Source organism: Nyctibius grandis, chromosome 11, assembly GCF_013368605.1.
Source record: "Nyctibius grandis isolate bNycGra1 chromosome 11, bNycGra1.pri, whole genome shotgun sequence".
In the NCBI taxonomy this organism is placed as follows: domain Eukaryota; kingdom Metazoa; phylum Chordata; class Aves; order Nyctibiiformes; family Nyctibiidae; genus Nyctibius; species Nyctibius grandis.
Window position 1 is genome coordinate 7,550,352 of NC_090668.1, and position 21,087 is coordinate 7,571,438.

A 21,087-nucleotide genomic window follows, 5' to 3' on the forward strand; every position below is an offset into this window, starting at 1 on the left:
GGAGATTAAGCAAATTAGCAGGACCTGCAGAAGGCTATAAACTGGTGGGAGTGACAGCAGATAACTGATGGGCCACCTTGGAAGGTGTTGCTCAGTAAAAAGTTCCCACAGGTCATCACATTAGTCATTGTGCCGGACAGTCAGCTAGTGCGGATCCAACAGGCGCAGCGTACGTGGTACGGGAGAGCTGGAAATCCAGACAGAGACCGAACAGGGGAAATAGTGTTCTTAAAGCTGACTTTTAGCAAAGGTTAAAAGTAAACAAAATCGGATATTAGAGTGGCATATATTGTGCAGCCTTGCTAACCATCGGCTTATACGGTGTAGAGGTTGCATCAGTAAGGATTTAAGCTCTAGCCTCTCATTTTCAGCTTTTACATCGAGGGCAGACGGTGCCCTCGGCCAGTGCCTTCTGGTGTGCTATCCCTGAGTCACGTCACCATGCTCTGTAACAGGGGCTCCACCTCTGAAATGTATCCGGGTCTTGAGTTTGGCTGGTAGCACAAAGAAAAACTTCATTAATTCAGCATGAAATAGCATTTCAGAAGCGTATTTGCTGTGTCTCTTACCTGTACATAGTTTAGGTCTTCAGAGGGTTATTCTAATGTTTACTGTGTTGGGCCCAACATAAGCTAAGCTAAGCAGGTGCATCTTCTTTGGAATTTATTTAAGCTAAGCACAGGCAAAACCAATAAAACTTGTATGAGTATCGATAAATTTTGAGAGTAAGCAATTTTTTTTAATTAAATACAGAAAACATTAATGCGAGTTGCCTGCTCTGGATAAAAAAAAATAAAACTGTAGCTTGTACTAATTTGATACATCTCAATTCAGAAAAAGAAAACCACGAGCAAATGTTAATGGAACGTAAGCACATATCTGAAGTTAAGCAGGTGCTTAAATGCTTAAAAAGTGCTTAAGCTGTACAGCTTAAATGGCTGTACAGAAATGCAGTGATTTAATTAGGATCTTGTTACGTTTGACAGGCATATCTGACTTTCAGGCTAGAGAGAGAGCAGCAAGAAAAGATAATTCTAGGTAAATGTGTCTGGATTCCAGTATGTGGCAGGAGGAAAAGCAAGCTTTCTGCACTGGATTTCAGTAAGGAGTTTGCATCTTGTATTAGAGCATTCTGGAAGATGAGTATTTTGGGCCTGCAAAACTCCCTGCGATCATTCAGCCAAGTGACTGTTAAAAAAAAAAAAAAAAGTCAAGAGAAATCTTTTTCCACCATAAAGAAATCATAGGCCAGGCTTTAATTTGTTTTCTTCATTGTTCATCTGCTAAGTCAAGTGCTGGACTTCACTTTCTCCGCCAGTTGACAGTGAAACAAGGAATATGTGCTCTGCTAGAGGTTTATTTGTTTGGGTTTTTTTCCAGTAAGGGGTGACTCATGATTTTTTTTTTCCAAGTACATAATATAGTGTATCAGGTTTAGTAGCTGCATTAGTACAATGAGCTGAAATCATTAAATTGATTCCACATGTGATAAATACTGGATTAAAACAATCAGCAGCCCTTTTGTATACTTTCCTATCTTTAATGTTGATATCATAGTAGTAAAAATGTTGAAAAGAAAAAGATAATGAAATAATAATTCCATGGAAGTTATTTGGGTATCTGCACTGTTAGTTTGGCAAGAGTTCACTAATTATCCGTGGCATTTTCAGAACAGGTGAAGGAAGTGAAGTGTGAAATGAAAAACGAAAAATCCCCAAAACTGCTTTTCCTCTGCCCGTTCATCAGGTGTACAGGGCCATTAAAAAGAAATCAAGAGTTCTATTGTTCGGTCCTGGATCAGAAACACCAATTATAGTTATTTTACTACAGTTATGATTGATTTTAAGTACTTCTCTGACTGTAGAATTTACCATAGAAAAACATAGATTTATATAATAACCACTCCAGTTAACTTAAAATTCAAGCAGTAATCACAAAGTCGAAAGGCACCCTCTTGCTTACGGGGTGGTAGCTGATAGTTTAGTTTAGAATCATCCAAACGCTTCAGTGATATTTTCCTCAAAACAATGTCTGAATGTGTGCTTAATTGTCACGTATTTGGCTGTCTTTAAAATTCCTCCTGTCTTTAAGGGCATTAAGACGTTTCTACCAGTATTTTGAAAGGTTTTCAATGTCTTTTTGGCTGGTGGACTGAAAAAAATGCAAACTATTACTTTGTTGGTCTTGTTTTTAAACTGAACTGCATTATCAACTGAGAGTGTGCTCTGAAGGTATTGTTAAAAGTGCTTTGAAAACTTGTAAATCCCTGTAATTTATGTTCCTGTGCTCTCAACTGCTTCTTTCTGTCCTTCTGGTTTTAATTTGAATGCAGACTTGTCTGGGTGTGTACCTGTAAAATTGTGTTTTTCCAAGTACAATTTACAGTCGTGACCCTAAGTTTTACAGTGTTCTAACCTTATAGGAGCTTCCTCCTATGCCGAAAAGCCAACTTTGGGTCAAACAGCCCTTTCATATTATAATTGTCTAATCAAGGTTACTTGGTACAGATCTGATTTTGGCATTTTTTAGTTTATCACAAAGACTTTATAAGAATATCAAGTAAATTGGAAAGGTTCCTTTGCAGGAGGCCAGTAATAGCATTGCCTTATTTCTTCAGATGTACACAGCTGTAAACTTAGCCTGCTTCATGACAACAGTCCCATTTATCTAAACAATTCTCCTTTTAGAGTCAATGGCACTGATAGAAACTGAGATAAGAAATACAGATGGGAGGATCTTTCTGAGTCTCTACTTACTGCAACTCCTTGCTGTGCAGCTTACAATCACCTTTTCTTTCTGGTGCCTGAGAATGCGTGGCAGACATCTACCATGAAACAGAGTCCTCTCTAATGGCCAGAGAGCACTCTAGTAAAGGATGGTCGAGCTTCGGGAGGGTTTTTACAGTCCTGGTGTTCTCTGTCTTGATGTGGTTTTTTTTGTTTTTTTCCTAAAGACATGCTTACTATGTTTAAGTGGCAGGGGTTGGGGGTTTTTGTTTCGTAACTCTTAACTTACAATAGTCCCTTTGCTGTAATTCTTTGTCTTTTGAATGAACGTATTAAATTATCTATTTTATTGTAATCTGCAGATTAATCCCCTTCTCATTTACTTACTGTCTTTTAGGGTGATACGGGAAAAAGAAGTTTCACAGCCTTACGTTCTTTGTGTTCCTCTGCAATAAAATTAATACTTGCACACTAAAACAGAGGTTATTTGGACTAAATGTTATAAGCTTTATTTTTAGTATTTACTCCTCAGCCATGCTCATTTTTTTAGCATGACTTCAACACCCTTGGTGGTTAACAGGAAGAGAAGAACAGATAGATCACGTGTTTTAATTTTATTTCATTTGTATTTTCAGATCATTGTACAGTCTGGCCGTCACCCCACGGTGCTGCAAAAACTATGCCAGTTGCCTTTCCAGTATTTCAGTGTTCCTCATTTAACCAAAGTGCTCTTCCCTTCGCTAATAGCTGCTTGTTACAATAACCCTCAGAACAAGATCATCCTGGAGCAGGAGATGAGTTGTGTTTTACTCGCCACGTTCATTCAGGTAGCTATTGCAGTAATGTAACAGCGGTGCGCAGGGTAACTGCAACAGTTCTTCTCGCTTTTGCTGTGTATATGGAAATCATTTGACTGAAGTAAACCAAGTAAACAGCATTGAAGTACTTTAAGATTCTCTGCGGCACTTTTCAAACCACAGATTATGCCTGTACTTGAGGCATCTCATAACACTGAAAGGTTACCGAGTAGTTCAGGTTCTCACTATCACATGCAGAATCCCATTTTCATTAAAGTTATTGGACGTGCTAGGAAGATTTGATGTAGATCCTGCTATTACAAGACAATTCTTAAAACATTTATTTTTTAAAAACTGCTGCACATATAGCATATCTGAAATCTGTATATTGTGTTTACATACAAATGTACAGTTGTATATTGTGTACAATAGATTTACAGAGAGAACTGAACAGAAGTGTATATATTTTATGCAGAAAATGCACAGAACATATGTTACTGGTCTAATCTTGCAATCTTTACTTTTGACAGTAAGACACTGAGGTCACTATGAATACTGTTCTGAATAAGGAATTACAGCATTTTTCTTCCCTTTGTCTAAATTTATATGCTGTGCCTTATGTATCAGATTTTAGGCATGCCTTATGTTTCCCATACATTTTATTGACTGTTTCCAGTGAACAAATGCTGTTTTCATAAACACTCTACTGTTAAAAAATAATATGCTTTTAGGAGTCTAATAACTCCGTATCAGTCACCTGAAAGTTACTGTTGTTGTTACAGAAATGTTAGTCAAACTCTTTTTCCTAATGCTTTACAGCTAGTCCAAGGGTAGGCTACACGGATTTGGGAGAGAAGGCACAAGACCTAAATATTTACTAAAAGTCTTAGCGTAGCATCAGACTTCTGAGTGCAACTACTTTTTATCCTTTTAATACTAAAATAATTGCATAGCGGTTTAAAAAAAGAAGTTTGGAACTTAGTGTTGGAAGATTTCGCCATATTGTAATGAACTTCTGTTTAAATACAAAGCTATAATTCATGTTTTACTTTGATTTTCTTATATTGAAACTACAGATTTCAGTGTAGAAGTTGCAGCAGCAAAAACTACTTTGAGCGTCATGAGTAAATGCAGCAACTTTAGCTTGTTTTTTTCAGCCAAAAAACATGAGTGTGTTCCCTAACCTTGAGGTTATTTACCTTGATTTCGAGAATGACATTTAAATCCCTGGTAGCTACAGCAAAGCATAAGTGTATTTACAAGGGTCAACATTATTAATTTGATTTCCAATTAGAGGTGTATCTCAGATGCCAAGTCCACGTACTATTCTTGCAGGCTTTAAAAAAAGGTGTTATATTAAAATATGGAAGATCCTTGTGTGCTGTGAAGTGTCATGTCTTTGTGGACTTCGCTGGTACTTTAGTATTTTATCCATTTTAAAATCTAATCCCAAATGTTGCACACACACACAGAGACCGATTCTGAAAGGAATAAGGAATGCTCAGACACCCGCACACACGGAAGAGACTTGCCTCACTACTTTTATTTCAGCTTGCTGCTTTTTGTCAAGCAAATCTCTCATTTGCTTCAGTGGAAGGTTTGGGAAGGACTGTAAAATGTTTCCCCATGACTAGAAAATGAGATTCTTCCTGTGCCAGGGAATGCAAAAAGAAGTCCTGTTTACGTAAAAGTTTGGTGGCGTGTACAAATATAACACTTAAATACAGTGTGTTAAATGTGTGCAGTGTAAATCAAAGGAAAATGATTGCTGGATTTTACAATGACCCACGTTATACCTCCCTACCAACAGATTTATTTCCATCCTCTGGAGTCTGCATCATCCTTTTTATTTTTTTACTTCTGTTTCTAGATGTGCTGCAGTAATTAAAAAACATTTAGGAGTATCCATGATTTGCTAAATTGTATCTCTCATGTCAGATAATACCTCTCTGCTCAGTGAATACTCGAACAAAAGATAGGATCCTAAAAGCCCTCTCCGTACTGGGGCAGCTGACTTGCATAACCCTACATTGTTCCGAGCGAAGTCGGTGGGTGTCCTTGCTGGCTCCGGAGGATGCAGCATCCCGAGCGACAGCAGCAGGGATCACACATCGCGTTGGGCACTTAGATAACTGCCACCTCGGCTGGTTACACAGCTGGCGGCAGCGCTGGCCGGAGTTCATCAAGTATTGCATACATCTCTCTGTGGAAGAACTTCACTTACTCTCAGGAGATCCAGACCTCAGGCTCCCGGGTCACTGGGAAGCACAGATGATGAAATTGGGATAATTCGAGATTTTTGTAAGAGTGTATTTGGAGTCAGGAGCATGAATGTAAAACACCATTTGTTTTAAAGACACACAGCTATAGTAAATGTTCTCTTAAATTAAAAGTCATGATAATAACTGTTTCCTAAGAATATATTAAAACCTTGTTTTTTCTGTTGTGTATTAAAATATATTTTTTTTTCAAAAATGTATAAATGAAGGTAAAAAAACCCCACTATATATTCTAGGATTTAAGTGCTGGCAGTATTCTGTTATGATATGTAGTAAACAAGCCAGAGTTTGTGAATTTACAGGTTTCATAAAGTATTAGTATTTTTGAGTGACCGTGAAGACTTTAAAACGTTGTTTTAATTCCTCACCTGTAAGATCTGAAAACCTGATGCCATTTTTTTTTTTCCCCTGTAGGATTTTGCACAGAGTTCAGGCCAAATGGATAATCAGTTATCTCAGCAGAGGGGTACGTCTCTGGTGAAATGTAACAGGGTAGCAATCGGGTAACAAAATGTGCAGATACTATATTTTACTGTGATTTAAATTTTTTTAATCTGCATCACAATGAATAGTAAATTGCAAAATGATTTAACAGTTTGGGGAGAGGCTCTCTAGCTTACATTCTATCTTAAACATACACATCTTCCAGTCTGCTGCTCATCGTATCAGGAATTCAGACTGTTAATCTTTATTAAACACTATGTGGTATCATGTCTTAAAATGTGATACTGTACGTGCACATATTTAATTAGCTGTCACTAAAGGCTACCTCCAACAGTTCTAGGTTGCAGAAGCCACGCAGCCATGCCAATGCACCTAGAGAGCCAAAAATTAGTAAAATGCTGTCCTGTAATTATCCTGTAAAGTTTGTCAGTTTGCAGAAGAGTTGCAATTCCCCCCCTGCCCCGGTTGTTGTAAATATTGTGTAAAATGCAGTTAACCTCTTTAGGCTAAACATTTGAAAGATTCTCAGCTAAGACAGCTATTACTTGTTAAACACATCTTAAATTCAAGGGTGTTGATGGGAATCTGGTCTTTAGTTGCCTGTATTTTGCATAAAGTACGTCGCTCGGGCAGCCATTTCTCCCTAATAGCAAGCAGAAATCCGCCACTATTTTGCTGCACATTTGGCAGAAGATGAGCAGTTCTAAGTCTAAAACATAAGTTTTGTGTTTAAAAATAAATTATAAAACTGATATAAATTTATGGAGATTTTTACTGTCAACATTATAGCTCAGTCTGAAGCAGCCTCGTGCAGTGTCTGCAGCACAAACTTTGCAGGATTGTGTTTGCATGAGGACCTGCTCGAGAAACATCTAAAATTCAAGTGGAAAACTGCTTTTTATTTTCGCTATTCAAACTGAATAGACTTTTAAACAAAGATGACTATGTGGTGACATGTGAGTGTGATTTCTAAACATTACCCAGTTGCAAAAAAGCTGACTTAATAATAGTATAAGCAGGATTATTTTTATCCATTATATCACTTGAATATGAAGGACAGCAAAAAACAAACGGGGACAATAATGCTGCTTGGAATAAAACTTGAAAGCGCAAACTTCATTGCTGGGTGCTGTGCTGCTCGAAGGGTCAGACCCCGCAAACCTGTGCACGCATGTGTAGCCCTGTCCACGTCAGCAGCAGTGCTCGTAGGAGTAAAGGCTGCGTTTGTAATCATGCGGTGAGCTTAGGGGGAATCGGGGAGCAAAACTCCTCCACAGCCCTTTGTGGAAAAAGAAGCTGCTACACAGAGAGAGCACCATCGAGGCTGCCTGAACTTGAACAAGGCTGAACTGGTCCCTGGTGGGTCCAGGAACATAAAATGTGTAAAGATGTTATGCATTTTCCGATGCATAAAGCAGAGAGCCTGATCCAAAAGCTTAAAGATCGAAGCCTTTGCTCATCAGAGCCCTCTGCCCCCATTTTTAAAGCGAAACCTCAGTGTCCAGAGCTCCACAGAAGTGTCACCCCGTGATTTGAGAAGTTTTTGGTAGAGGGAGGGGAGTAAATGACTTGAAGTATCTCGAATTGGCTGCGTGTTCGTTATTCTGGTTTTATTGCCATCTTAAGAGAGTATAACTTGGTAATTTTATGTTCTGTCTTCAACAGAAAAATTTTTCAATTCTCAAGATTATCTTGAGCTGTCCAACAGATTCCCCCGCCAGTCCTGGGAAGAAGCTCGACAGTTCTTCTTGAAAAAATGAGCGTTATGTTTGGTTTTAAAATCCCTAACATTGTCATGCTGACCAGTTCCTGTTGACTACCTTCTTTAAAAGGCTGTTCCGGAAAGTTTTTGATACTCTAAATACTTACGCTGTAGATATATAATTTGCACTATTTATATCTTAAGTACTGTAGATACTTTCAGGTTCTGTTTTGTAATTTTGATAATTTGAGTTTATTTCGTTCACATATCCTATGTCATGATTTGGGTATTTTTACCCTGTGATGTGGTGGTACTTGCACTGCAGAACTGCTGAAATAAGATTGCAAATAGAGAAAATATGTTCTATATATCTTGTAATAAAATAACTTATTCTGTCTGTAGTGTGACTTCTGCGTTACAAATGTTGGTGTGTTTGAATTACCATAAGTAACACAAGGCTCGAAGAGGAAAAAAAAAAAAACCAGGCTCCTAAGGTGTCATTCCAGTTAATCAAAAGTCTAAAGAATTTGTCAAATTTGGCTCTGAGGAAAGTTTGCTTGTAATTTTTTGGTGATTTGGTTAAGTCACATAAGACTTTTTTTTTTTTTTAATCACACGCGTTTTTAACGTTTCGGTAAGACTTTAATTAAACGCCTGTTCTCTTAACGGTGAAAGTTCCGTGAAGCAGAATTAAAACGTTCAAACAGCGGCGTGTCTCGGCCAGGTTTATTTTCCCGCCTCTCGCGGAAGGCGCCGGCGACGGAGCTTCCCGCGGGAAGGCGCTGAGGGGGCCGCGCCGATCCCGGGCCGCAGGCGGCTCACGGCTGCGGGGACCGGGACCGTCCCCTCTTGGCAGCCCCGGGCCGCGGCTCCCTCGCCGGCCCCAGCGGGCAGGCCCGGACCGCACCTGAGCCGGCGGCGGCGGCAATCCCGGACCGCCCGACGAGGCCGCCGCGCTGCCTGAGGCGAGGCCGCGCGCCTGAGGGGAGGCCGCCGCGCGGCCTGAGGGGAGAGCGAGGGCGCCGCGGGGCCTCGGGTCCCCCGGCCGCCTCGGAGGAGGCGATTTTACGGCCCAGGCGGCCCCGCTCCGAGGTGACGGAAACAGCTTGCTTCAATCTAGACCAGGGAGAGCGCGGGGAGCTGAAACCCGACCCGGCCGGAGCCAGGTAACTGCGGGGGCCCCGCGGCGGGTTTGGGAGGGCGGGAGACCCCCTTCCCACCTGTCCCCGGGCCAGGGGGGCCCGTCCGCTCCGGCGGCAGCAGAGGAGCCCCTGGCCGAGGCGGGCCCGGCAGCCCGGGCTGCTCCGTGCGCACCGACGGCAACTGCGGGGCGACCCCACAGGCCAGCTCGCCCGGGGGGTCCGGTCCCCGCACACCCGCCTCCTCGGCCCCTCGGGGGTGACGGTGCCGTGCCCACCCCGGCGCCGCGCAGCCCATCTCCTTGCGGCCCGGGGTGCTCGGGTAGGGCCCAGCCCCCTCCCTCCGAGGGCGCGGGCCCGATAGCCCGGGGATGGGGACGTGGGGGAGGCTCGTCGTGGTCTAAGGCTGCCCAGGCCTGCGATCGGTAGCCGGCCGCGAGCGCATTCCCGCCCGAGTAACGGGGAGGGAGCGGGAGCCGGGGCCGCCGCCACCGCCGCGCTCTCAGGTGATGCCAAAGGCAGATAAGGAGCCGCCGCCTGCGTCTAGACAGGGGAATGAACACCCGCGAGGGGACGGGTCGCCGCCGCCGCCCGGGGAGAGCCCCTACGGCCGAGTCCCCGCCGTCCCCGGGGAGGGACGAGGCGGCCCTGCACCGCGGCAGGTGCGGGCACAACACGGCCGGGCCCGGGGGCTGCGCTCCGCCTCCCCGGCTATAAATGAGCGGCCGCGGTCGGGAAAGCCGATTAGCGCGGTGCGGAGAGGCCGTGCGGGCAAAGCCGGGGCTGCGGGGCTGCCCCTGGCCCGACCCGCTCCGGGGCCCGACGCTCGCCCCGGCCGGCAGCGCAGCTCCGCGCACACGGGGCCCCTCCGCCGCCCTCCCGCCCCTTTTTTTCGTTCAATCCTTTCCTTTTCTTTTTTTCTCTTTTATTATTAAGTCCAAAATAGTTAATCCCACTATTCAACCGCTGACTCTGACAATAAATAACAATAACTTACTTTTTTTCGTTAAAGGCTCAAACAATCGGTCCTCCGTCCATTGATAACTTAACATTATTAGTATTGGTTTTCCCGGTAAAAAGTCTCGTTTCCGTGTCCCGTTTTACCAGCGATCGTGCGGGGCCGAGCACCGCGGCCCGGGCGAGGCATCAGCGTGAGATGAGGCTGGACGGCGCGGCTCCGCGGAGGGAGGGCCAGGCCGGCTCCGCGGCCGCGGGAAGGCGCGGACGCCGGGGGAGTCTCTCCCCGCTTTGTATTTTTTTTTTTCTTTTCCCTTCCCAAAATAGAAGAAAAGCCTCCCCTGGCGCAAGCGGCGGGCGAGGCAGCCTGTCACCGTGCCGGGCTCCAGCGGTGAAATCCGCGTTTCTTTGGGGAAAAGAAACATCGAAATCCGCAGGGAAAAAACCCAAAACAACGAAATAACCAGGGCGGGGGCTCTCTCTCCGGTCTGGTGAAGGCAGCGAGGTTCCCGGTGCTTTTTTGGCCGTCAGTAAGACATTTTTTTGTTTGTTTTTAAATAAGAATAATTAAAAAACAAAGGCGTTTGTCCGGCGCTCTGGGAGCGGCCCGGGGCCGGGTGTCTCATGCAGGGAGCGCAGGCATGCGGAAGTCCCGCGGCGGCGGGTGGCCGGGCCGCCTCACGTCTCGGTCGGGCTGGGCACCATGCTGTTGGGGGTGTCGGGGAGCTGGGAGGACAGCGAGGTCACGTCGCTGCCGGAGGAGGTGCCCAAGGAGCCGGACTCGGAGAAGGAGACCTGGGGGAGCAGCGGCGGTGAGGGCCCGGCGCGGTCCCCCCCCGCCCCGTTCCCCTCCCGCAGCACCCGGGCCCGGCGGTCCGGGGCCCGCCCGCTCCCCGCGGCCCGACGGGGCGGCCCGGCGCGGTGCGGCTCACCAGCTGCTGGAAGGCGGCGGGCTGCTCCAGGTCGCTCTGCAAGGCGAACTCGCTGAGCGCCTTCCAGGGCGGCTGGTAGGTCTGGACCTCCACGGCGCTGCCCTGCACGGCGCTCTCGTGGCGGATGGGGCTGCCGGCCACCAGCGGCGTCCCGGTGAGGCCCTGCAGGCTCTGCGGGCACACGGGGCTTCAGCGCGGCCGCCGCCCGAGCCCGCCGGCGCGGGACCCCCCTCCCTCACCTCCCTCCCCGGCGGGGCGGGCAGGCGCTCACCGTCTTGTCGCTGTGCTGCTGCTGCTGGAGCTGCTTCATGAGGATGGACTTTTTCTTGTCCTTGCAGCGCTTGTTCTGGAACCAGACGCGGATGACGCGGGGGCTGAGCCCCGTCATCTCTACCAGCTGCTCCTTCATCAGGGCGTCGGGGCGCGGGTTGGCGGCGTAGCAGGTCCGCAGCGTGTGCAGCTGCTTCTCGTTCAGCACCGTCCGCACGCGGGTGGTCTTCTCCGCCGCCTTGTGCGCCGGCGGCCGCGGGGCGGGCGGCCGCCCGGGCACCGGCTCTGCGGCGGGCAGGGAGGGTGCGCACCGTCAGCGCCGGCGCCCGCCCGCCCTCCGCAGCCCTCCCGCCCCTCCCCGCCGCCCACACCGAGAGGGAGCCGGTACCTGCGAGGTGCGCGGCGGCGGGCGGCGGCAGCGCGGGGCTGCGCGGCCCGCGGGCGGCGGCGCCGTCGGGAGGCGGCCCGTGGTCGGCGCGGCAGAGCAGGTCGCGCTCCCGCAGGCAGAACTGGTCGCCGGGCAGGAGCTGGCGGCCGCAGGCAGCGCAGCGGAAGCACTCCAGGTGGTAGACGTGGTCGCGGGCGCGCATCACCAGGTCGCTGCTGCTGAAGGCTGCCCGGCACTGGGCGCACTTGATGCCGAAGAGCCTGCGGGGAGGCGGCCCGGCGTCAGGGCCCGCGGCCGCGCCGTCGGGGCGGCTCCGGGCGGCGCCGCGGGGGCGGGCAGCGGCCGAGAGTCAGGATTTCGTTTGGGGGAAATACGGGGGTTTTAAGGGGCTTTTGTGCTTTTTCGGGGTTTGGTTGGGTTGGATTTTAACGAGCGTCGGCGCATTCGGGGTCACCTGCTGTAGTCCCGCTTGCAGTAGGCCTTGCCGTCCCGCAGGAAGCATGTGCACGTCTCGTCCAGGGGCTGCCCGCACTCGGCGCACTTGAGGCAGGCGACGTGCCACTCCAGGTCCGGTGACACCCGCAGCAGGAAGGGGTCCTGGATGCGGCCCCCGCAGCCCGCGCACAGGGCCAGCCCCGGCCGCCCTGCCGGGAGCGAGTGGGACACGGTCAGGGGCAGCGATGTGCAAGAGCAGAAGCTCCAGGAATTAGGGAAAGGCACTTTTTTTCTTATTCTTATCTTTTTTTTTTTTTTCCAAAATAGAAGAAAGAGACATAAAGACAGAAACACGGAGAGAAAGAAAGGATGGAAACACGAAAGGAAAGAAATGAATACAGCCAGAAATAAAAAGAAACAGAAACTTGATCGAGGGAAATAAATGCAGAAAGACAGAGACATAAAAGTAGCATTTCGGAAAAGGAAATAAAAGCAGAAACACTAAAACAAAAGCTCAGGAAAAAAAGAAAGAAAGAAAAAAGCAGTAGAAATGGAATGACAGAAAAAGAAACAAAACCAGCGAAAAAAAATGAAAGAGACAGTTAAAACGGGACTATGGGCAAATGAAAACAGTAAGGGACAAGAAATCAAAGATAAAGAGAAATAAACCCAAACAAAACCAGACGAACAGAAAGATAAAGAAATAAATAAAAACGGAAAGAGAAAAAAAAAAAAGACAAACCGAAACACGGAAAGAGAAAAAGAAAGAAAAACAGTAACACGGGCAGAGAAAGAGGGAAGGAAAGAAAGAAAAAGCAGAGGGAAGAAGAGAAAGAAATGGAAACAGCCGGAAAAAATGAGATGAGCAGCCGCGGACCGACGAAAGGACAGGCATTCGGTAAGAAACGGAGCCAGCGGGGGTCGGGGAGCGCTGGGCACGAAAGGCAATAGCGGCACCGGAGATGCCACGGGCCGAGCCCGCAGCCGCCCGCCCCCGCCGCGCTGCCGCAGCCCTTCCCCGCGCGGTCACCGCGCCCGCGGGGCCGCGGTGGCGCGGCGGCCGCCAGCCCGCCCGACGGCAGCGGCGGCGCGGAGCCCGGCCCCGCAACGTCCCGCAGCGCTCCGCGCCTGCCCCGCCGCTCCCGCCCGCCCCGGCGCCGCGTTGCGCTGCGGCTGTCCCCACTTACTCTTGGAGGGCTCCCCCATGGCGCCCGGGAGCGGCCGCGGGAGGAGGATGTCCACCATGCGGGCGGCCCCCTGCGCACCGGCCGCGATGCGCGATGCGGGATGCGGCGGCGCCGCTCCACCACTACCCGCGCGGCGCGGGGCGGGGGCCGCGCCCGCCCCCCCCGGGCCCGCCCCGCCGGGCCGCGCCGTGATGTCAGCGCGCACCGGTCGCCGGGGCGGGGGGGGGGGGGCGGTGCTGACCTCACCGCGCGGCCCCCAGAGGCGATTGGCGGCCGCGGGGAGGGCGCCCGCGGATTGGCCGTGCTGAACAATGGGCGCGCGGCGGGGCGCGGAGCGGTGCGGAGCGGCGCGGATCCCCCCGCCGCCCCGCGGGAGCCCGGCTTGGCGTGGCCCGACGCCGGCTCAGATAGGGAGGGTGGTAGCCCTGTGCGCCGCGGAAGAAGCTCCTCCGCGGGCCGGTGGGTGCGCGCCTCCGCGCCCTGCGCCCCGGGCAGCCGCGGCACCCACCGGGCAGCTGCGGGACCCACCGGGCAGCCGCGGCCGCCCGCGGGACTCTCCGACCGCCTGGCGTGGTTCTCGGCGCCGTGCGCCCCGTCCCTGTACGCGGAGGGGACGGCGGCATCGGGAGCCCGAGGAGATGGAGATTCATCTTCGCTTTTTTCCCCTCCGTTTTCCCTATTATTTTCCTTGACTTTTATTTCGCCTTTTATTTTCTCCTTCTTCTATTTCCCCTTTCCTCTTCTTTCCCCTCTCTTTCGCCTTTTATTTCGTTGTCCCTTTCCCTTGTGTTTCGGCGTGCCGCAGGCAGGTGCCCGCGGACTGGTGCAGCGGGACAATCCCCGTCGCTGCGCGGAGGCGCATCCCCGCGGCAGACGAGAAGGGGGCTCCGCGGTGGACGCCGGCTCAAGGCTGCGCGCCTGCGGAGCGATTCCCTGATGGGGGGGCGTGCTCGGGAGGGCCGCCCCGACGAACCCGAACGGGATCGCCGGTATCGTCGGGGCGGCCGTTCCGGGCAGCAGCCGCGTGATGAGTTGAAATTAGAGGAAAAAATAGTATTTTACTGCATTTTCATGCACCTGATCCCGTGCTGCTCCTGCAGCTGAACCTCTCCTGTTGCTTTTTTAGCTCTTGTATTCATTTTTCCTCCCTCTTTCCCCCCAGTCTCCATGGGCTTCCTGTGCATTAGCAGAAAAATAGGGAGAGCACTTCAGCGGCCTTTGACTTAGTTTTAAATTCTCAAAGACTTCGCAGCAGAGAGGCACGAGTAGCTCAAAAGGTCCATGAAAGCTTATACGTGCTGGAATTGAGATTGCTGCTGTCTTGGGGCTTCGGTCCTGTCCCTCCCCTCCACGAAATCACCTTTTTAATTTTACACACGGAATTTGACAGGCACAGACCAGCCTGTCCAGCTCGGGAAGGACACGGTGACTTTAAATTTTGGCTCAGGGCAGGCTGTGCTTACTTTGCTCGGAGAAGGGAGGCAGGATGGGTTTCCCAGCTGAAGCACTTGTTTTTTGTACGAGTTGGCCACCCTGTAGGTACAAAACCCCAGAAGCTGAGGAGGGGGAGAGGACCATTTGGATAACCGGCGCTTGACTATTTGACCCACTGTCCCCAGTCTGGCCACAGTCCCTGCCATGCCTTTGAGGACCCCAAATGTTGAAAGCAAACATCTAAGTTTGCGCAGGAGGCGAGGAGGGAAGCAGGATGGTGTTTGGGGCACCCAGTTCAGCAGGGGCATGTGTCTCCAGGGGATTTTGGCGTCCCCGCCCATCCCCTGGCATGTGTGAAGGTGCGGTGGTGCGGTGTGGCAATGACATTCTCAGGGCAGGGCAAGGCCATGTGTCCCCTGCCTGTGTGGCAGTGGCGGGGTGGCTGTGGTGCCTGTCGGGGTTTGTGGCCTGACTGCTGCCTGCCGTTGGCGTGGCTCGTTTGCCAGCGGCAGAGCTGAGCTGGCAGGTGAGCGATGTGAAGGGCACTGCAAAAGTTTGGCTGGCTCTTCAAACTGAGGTGACCCCATGGGATGGGTGACAGGAACCTCCACAGTGCTGCCATGGCCATAGGGCAGCACAGGGTGTCCTGCCCACGCCTGGGCACCTGGCAGGAAAGGGGGTGCAGAAGGGTGACTTCAGCCTGAGTCAGAATCCACGGAGCCCTGAGTGAGTCAGTATCTGCATGTGTTAACAATAAAATGCAAAAATACAATGTCAGAGTGATAGGAGAATGAGACACGTCAAGAATACAGCAGCTTGGCAGGGATGCTCCATGTTGCATCACTCCTTTTCTCACTTGAGGGCAGGGTCCTCGCTGCTCTCCCAAACCTCCCACCAGCTTAGGAATAGGAAAGGTTACAGCTGAGCCAGCCAAACTTTTCCAAACGGGCACAAAGCTGTGCTGCAGGCACCCCGGTGTCAGTACAGAGCAGTGCACTGACACCGGGCAGGTACGGTGGGGCTGGGCTTGGCTTGTGACTGGGCAGGTAGGAACGGGGTGGGCAGTGCTGCACGGGCAGTTTAGAAGAAAATCCCCAAAAGGGACTTGCCAGGGAAATGCTGAAAGCCTTGAACCTCCTCTAGGTGATGTACGAAAAACTTTAAAATGACTACAGGTAATGCTGAGAGGCATAAAACCAGCCTGATACCACCATGTGTTACAAACAGGTTAATTGTGGGTTCATTTGGGTGGGGGGGGTGGTTAAGGGAAAGCACATCATAAAATCATAGAATAATTCAGGTCAGGTAGGACCTCTGGAAAACCACTTTCAGGTCGCTTGGAAATGCTGGAAGCATTTGCTAGTCAAAACCAAATGCAATCTCTCCTGCCACACCGATTACTCCTTGGTCTCCTCCACCCAGTGCGTCCAGAGCTTCCAACCGCTTTCGGGGCAATTCCGGCTGGGTTTGGTGCGAGAGCTGGCAGGGGCTGCCTGGCCGCGGGGTGAGGCCGGCTAACAGCGCTTCCCACTCTCTACAGGGCAACTCTTTGGTTTTCGCTCCCAAATAGAAATACAAATTCCCTCTAGAAAGGGGAAACGGTAACAATTTTTTTGTTTGCAGCAGATTGCAAAGGCAGTAAATGCTGATTCTTTCAGAGCCAGCCATGGATTAAGTCCATTATAAAATTAAAACAGATGGAACGCAATTTCACTTACATTACAAAAAAAGGACAGGAACCATCTGCAATAAGATTTAGCATTGCAAAGCTATTGTTATCATGTTACCATTAAAACCTTTGATGAAGGATTTTCTTTTCTTTCATAAACTTGTTCACATGAAACAAATGTTTTATTTATCCATCTTCCTAAGATAATCATATTTTATTTAAAAAGATGACATCTCTGAAAAAGCCAGCTCTTAGTTCTAACAGAACATGTAGAAACAAAGGAATGTTGTAAAACTCCAACGTCGAGCCATTGGGGGCTTCAATGGGGAGAATGTAGCAAAAGGAGAATTCCGTGTCCATTTTCCCTTTAAAAAACATTTCCTTGTGTTTGGGGACAATGTCTGATACTGAAAATAGATAATTAATGAGATAATGGGATACTGCATGTCACCTCCTGTCCAATGGGATTATCTGATGGCTAATTATGGACAGATTGTGATTAATGTGATTATGGATTGGATATTAATCTGATTCTGGATTGATCTAGTTATGTTTTAGTCTGCTCCAAATGGTTAATTGGATCTGAGATAATAGAAATGCAGCTTGCACCAGATTTTGCCACATCAGTTGATGAAGTATCTTTTGATCTGGGTGGGTTGCGAACAATAAATTATTTACAGCTGTTGAGAAAATGACTCTTCCTTAGAATGTAGTCATTCATTTTATTTTTGAGAGCCTTTGAAAACAAAATCAATATCCTTTTTAAAAGGAGATGTTGACAAAAGAAAGGCACGTACATAACTCACAAACAAATGTGACGAAATTAAACAGTGGTTAACCCGGTGGCCTAATGTCTGGTGATGCATTTGAATTGCTATGTGGAGCTTTGGGCTCAATTCTTCTGAGACCAGCAGGGGTTGGGAGCATTGCAGGGGAACAGGGCCCAGCTCTGGGGAAAGTGGTATTGCACAAGAGCTACTGCCAGCCCTGCTATTGATTAAGAATCAGCCATGGTGAAATGGCAAAAGGAGCCCTTGCCTTTTTTTCCCCTCCGGATAAGAAGGATTCAGAAAGTTCATGGGCACAGAAAGAACTCATTGGCCCATCTCATCTGGCCTCCTTCACACCAGACCATGCAATTGGACCCAGTATTATTATTTTTTCCCCTCGCAGTGAGCCTGTTAATTTATGGTTGACCTCAGTCATGTCTCCCAGAGATGCATCTGGTCTCGATGTAGCTTGCCAGTGTGGGAAAGGCCACCCCACTCCCTGCAAAGCCATCCTGCTTGTTAACTACTTTCACTGAAATGGCAAATTAAGTGTGTATTTGAGGTCCAACCCCGAGCCACTGGATCTTGTTATGCCATTATCTGTGGGATTAAAGGCAATGGGCAAGTTGTAGCATCTTAGACTTTGTGACAGGGCAAGCGGGAGGTGCATCAGCCTTTGTCACCAGGTGGCATAAGCTGCAGGTGACTTCACCGGAAGGTGCTCAGCTCTCAACAGGCTTTGCAATAAAATATCAAAAATCAAGCATGTCCCAAACCACTGAAAACAGAGGCCTATTGCAGCTGCTGCACTTAGCACTGAAGTGTTATTCACTGAGCTGAAACTGAACGAAAAAAGGAAAAAGCAACTTTCCCTGAAGTGTTTGTAGGCATGGAAAGGGCTGTTCCCCTCAGGTGATTTCACACGCTGGCTGTCCCTGCCTCTGCAGGAACGGCTCGGGCTGGCATGAGCAGGAATACAGTGGCATCTGGCTTCCTCTCCAGCAGTGTAACGGGCAGAAAAAGCAACTACCTGTTTAAAAAATAATGCTGCTATAACCCAGCAGAGAATTTTACACACATCTCCCATTAGCCACAAGGCACGCTGCGTGTCGGAGGAGGGCAGCAGGTCGCAAAACACCCATCGCGGGTGTCTGCACTGGGAGGGGAGCAGAGCTGTCCCCGCCAGCATCACTTCCCTCGTCCTCTGCACAAATTACCGCTGCTCCTGGACAGGACAAGCTGCCTTTCAAAGTAACCTAAGCCTTGCTTTCAGGAGGTTATGAGGGTCCCTTTTCACCCATGACCTCGGCAGAAGGGGCTTCTTGAACTCCTCTGGTGATCTTGTTCTCTAGTAATATGCAGCAAATGTGATGTGATGTTGCTCCCTGACTCCCCTGTTACTTGATTGGCACATGGAAATGATTAGCAAGTGAGAGGTGCTTATAAGAAAGGGAAAACACCTGCCTGTTGGGGTTTTGTAGGTTCAGTGTTGGTAGAAGGGTTGTTGTTGCTGTGGGGAAGCCCTTTCTTTTGTTTCATGTTTTGGAAATAGGGCTTATGGCATCGTCCCCTTTCAGAGGGCTGCTATAAGGCCTCATGAGAGACTATCTGCTGACCCGAGAAATGCAGGTGAGTGCTTGTAAGATGATCTGGGCAGAGCATTAAGCACACTTGTGGTGGTTTATTATCAAGGAACTCAAATGTCAGACATGTTGAGATGTATTTTTGTGCCAGTGAGGATGAGGAGCAAGAGAGCAGGACCCCAGGGATATGTGTCCCATGTTGTGCAGAGGGTCCCACGTTTGTGGCCATGGGGAAGGGGTGAGTGCAGGGGGATGGGCAATGTCCTGGGGTGGCTGAACCACTTTGATCATGTGATCTTGCAGCACTTAGGCACAAAATATTTCAGCAGCAGAGATCTCTCTTGCTGCCACTTACAAGGTGGGTTTTTGTCCCATCCCTCCTCATTGCTGCCTGTCCAGTGCTGGGCTGCGGGTCCTGCCTGGTGGCTCAGAGAGCCCCGCTGAGCTGTAAGCAGGTTGCAGTTGTTTAAATGTTATTGGATTTTGACAGATTAGGAGACGAATCCTTTCGTGCGTTGGGGAAGCTTCCCAAATGAAGCTCTTTTAATTTATCTGAGTCATCTATCCCCAGGGCAATTGCAGGAGGACTAAGCTAAGGATGACCCGTGACAGAGGGGACCATCATAACAGTAATAAAAAATTCCTGCCCTTCACTAAATCCCTTAGTCATGAGGCTGTATTAGCTGGATTCCATATGTTTTAATTAGGAATTATGTATTTTAAGGGAACCAAAATCCAATTCTAGTAGAGACACGAGTAGATATTTGTAATGGTTCTTGTTTCATTTGGCTTTTGTGGAGATACCAATACAGGCACCTGCTCTTGTTTGCAACCATATTTTAAAAAGTTTGAGTAATCTGTGTTATTGATTTCTTCCCCCTCCCCAGTGTGAAAAAATGTAATTCCCTTCGCAATGCAGAAATTGGGTCAGCAGATCCTAATGAAATAATCCTGGATAACAATGCAGCATACAAGGATCTGCTTCCACTAATTAATGACTAATTTTTCTTTTAAAATACAAAGTACTATCCTCTGCCTGCAGTGGACGGTGACTCTACCTTCAGTGGCACTTGTTTGTTGCATGTTTCACCTTTTTTATTATTGTCCTGCCCTAGGTGGGAAGGTCAAATAGAAAAAAGCTTTTTGCCATGGTTCAGCTAATATGGATCGTGCTGATATAATCCCTACCTGATTACAGTTATAAGCTCCTAAAACACTGCCATAAGTGATAAAGACTTCCTTTGTGCTTGAGGGTGTAATCCGCATCAAGCCAGTTTCAATAAGGATTATGTGCATCTGAAGTGCTGCTGAGGTTTTGCATCAAAATTATAAACAGAAAACATAATAAAAAGCCTGTCATGTCTCTGGATTGGTGACGCTACACCTTGAAATTTGACCTAAAGGGTGGTGATGTCACTCTGCTCATGAAAATGTGATGTATGCTAGTAAGCCAGATACATAGTGAAAGGATCAATTTATTCTGAGCTATGACGCAATCAGGTCAATTTTGATCGCGGCTCACTTTCGTTTCAGTCTGAGGTATCGCTTGGATGCGATCAGTTTGTTTATTTTTGTGCTTTGGGGTTTTTAGGGGTACACATGATGTTTCTTTTTATTAAGGATTTCATCCCCATGAGATGCGCATGTTGGAAGCTCAGTTTTGGAGCTTAAAATAGGATTATGAAATTGCGTGCCACGCTTTTAATGAGTAAAACACCTTAATTAAAAAGACATAATGGCCAAATTAAGGATGCCCAGGATGTTCTTATTTTGTATCCTTATGTTGCTTTTGTTATTCCTTTTGTTGGATTACCTAGGGCTCAGACAGGGATTTCTATACTATATAAAACCTCACATCTCTAAAGTTAGGCTGCACCTTAACCATCTCTCAAATTGGCAGTAAAGAGCTGCTTCAATTATTTATCCTCTTCTCAAACTCATCTCAGGGTCCTGTGACTTCAGCAAAATCATCTTCCTCCTCATCTTCGTGAAAACTTTTTTTTTTTTTTTTACCCCAGTCACTTGCTCAATCCAGGAGATGCAACAGGAGCCCCAAACAAACACTCATTCCATTTTCTTCATTTTTTGGGGACTGGTTGAAGGGTGGAGCCAGGCCTTGGCAGAAGTTAGAGCAGCCCTGGAGCTACTTTAATCCATATAATCAGGCGCAGGCCCTGAAGGTTTGCTATCTCCTTCAGCTCTTCCCTCTGCAGCCTCCCCTTGGGGCTTGGGGAGTTTAGGTAGTGTTCCGGGGCCAGGAAGCTGGAATATGCAGTACAGCTGCTTTTTTTCTGTTACCGAGGCATCTGAGATTTGAGACACAGTAAATTGTTGGTTCAGATGCTTGCATTGCTGGACCTGGTTAGCTTTTGCTG

At 48.6% G+C, this 21,087-nt stretch overlaps 2 protein-coding genes across 3 annotated transcripts in view; one reads left to right on the forward strand and one right to left on the reverse strand.

The window, feature by feature from the left end:
• Nucleotides 1-8,499, forward strand: part of SCAPER (S-phase cyclin A associated protein in the ER) — a 154,559-nt gene extending 146,060 nt beyond the window's left edge. The window contains exons 30-32 of one of the 2 annotated variants that reach the window (XM_068410027.1): nt 3,362-3,553; nt 6,217-6,268; nt 7,912-8,499. In XM_068410027.1, the coding sequence (XP_068266128.1) occupies nt 3,362-3,553; nt 6,217-6,268; nt 7,912-8,006 (339 nt within the window). In that variant the 3' untranslated portion in view covers nt 8,007-8,499. The remainder of the gene's footprint in view (nt 1-3,361; nt 3,554-6,216; nt 6,269-7,911) is intronic. The other variant, XM_068410028.1, reaches the window with a different exon arrangement.
• Nucleotides 8,500-10,722: 2,223 nt separating this feature from the next.
• On the reverse strand, nt 10,723-13,314 carry ISL2 (ISL LIM homeobox 2). The gene is made up of 6 exons (XM_068410768.1): nt 13,257-13,314; nt 12,089-12,278; nt 11,635-11,894; nt 11,248-11,531; nt 10,977-11,147; nt 10,723-10,839 (listed from the first exon to the last, which is right to left on the reverse strand). Exons 1-6 carry the CDS (start codon nt 13,312-13,314, stop codon nt 10,723-10,725), a joined length of 1,080 nt encoding a protein of 359 aa, XP_068266869.1.
• Between the last annotated feature and the right edge of the window lie 7,773 nt (nt 13,315-21,087).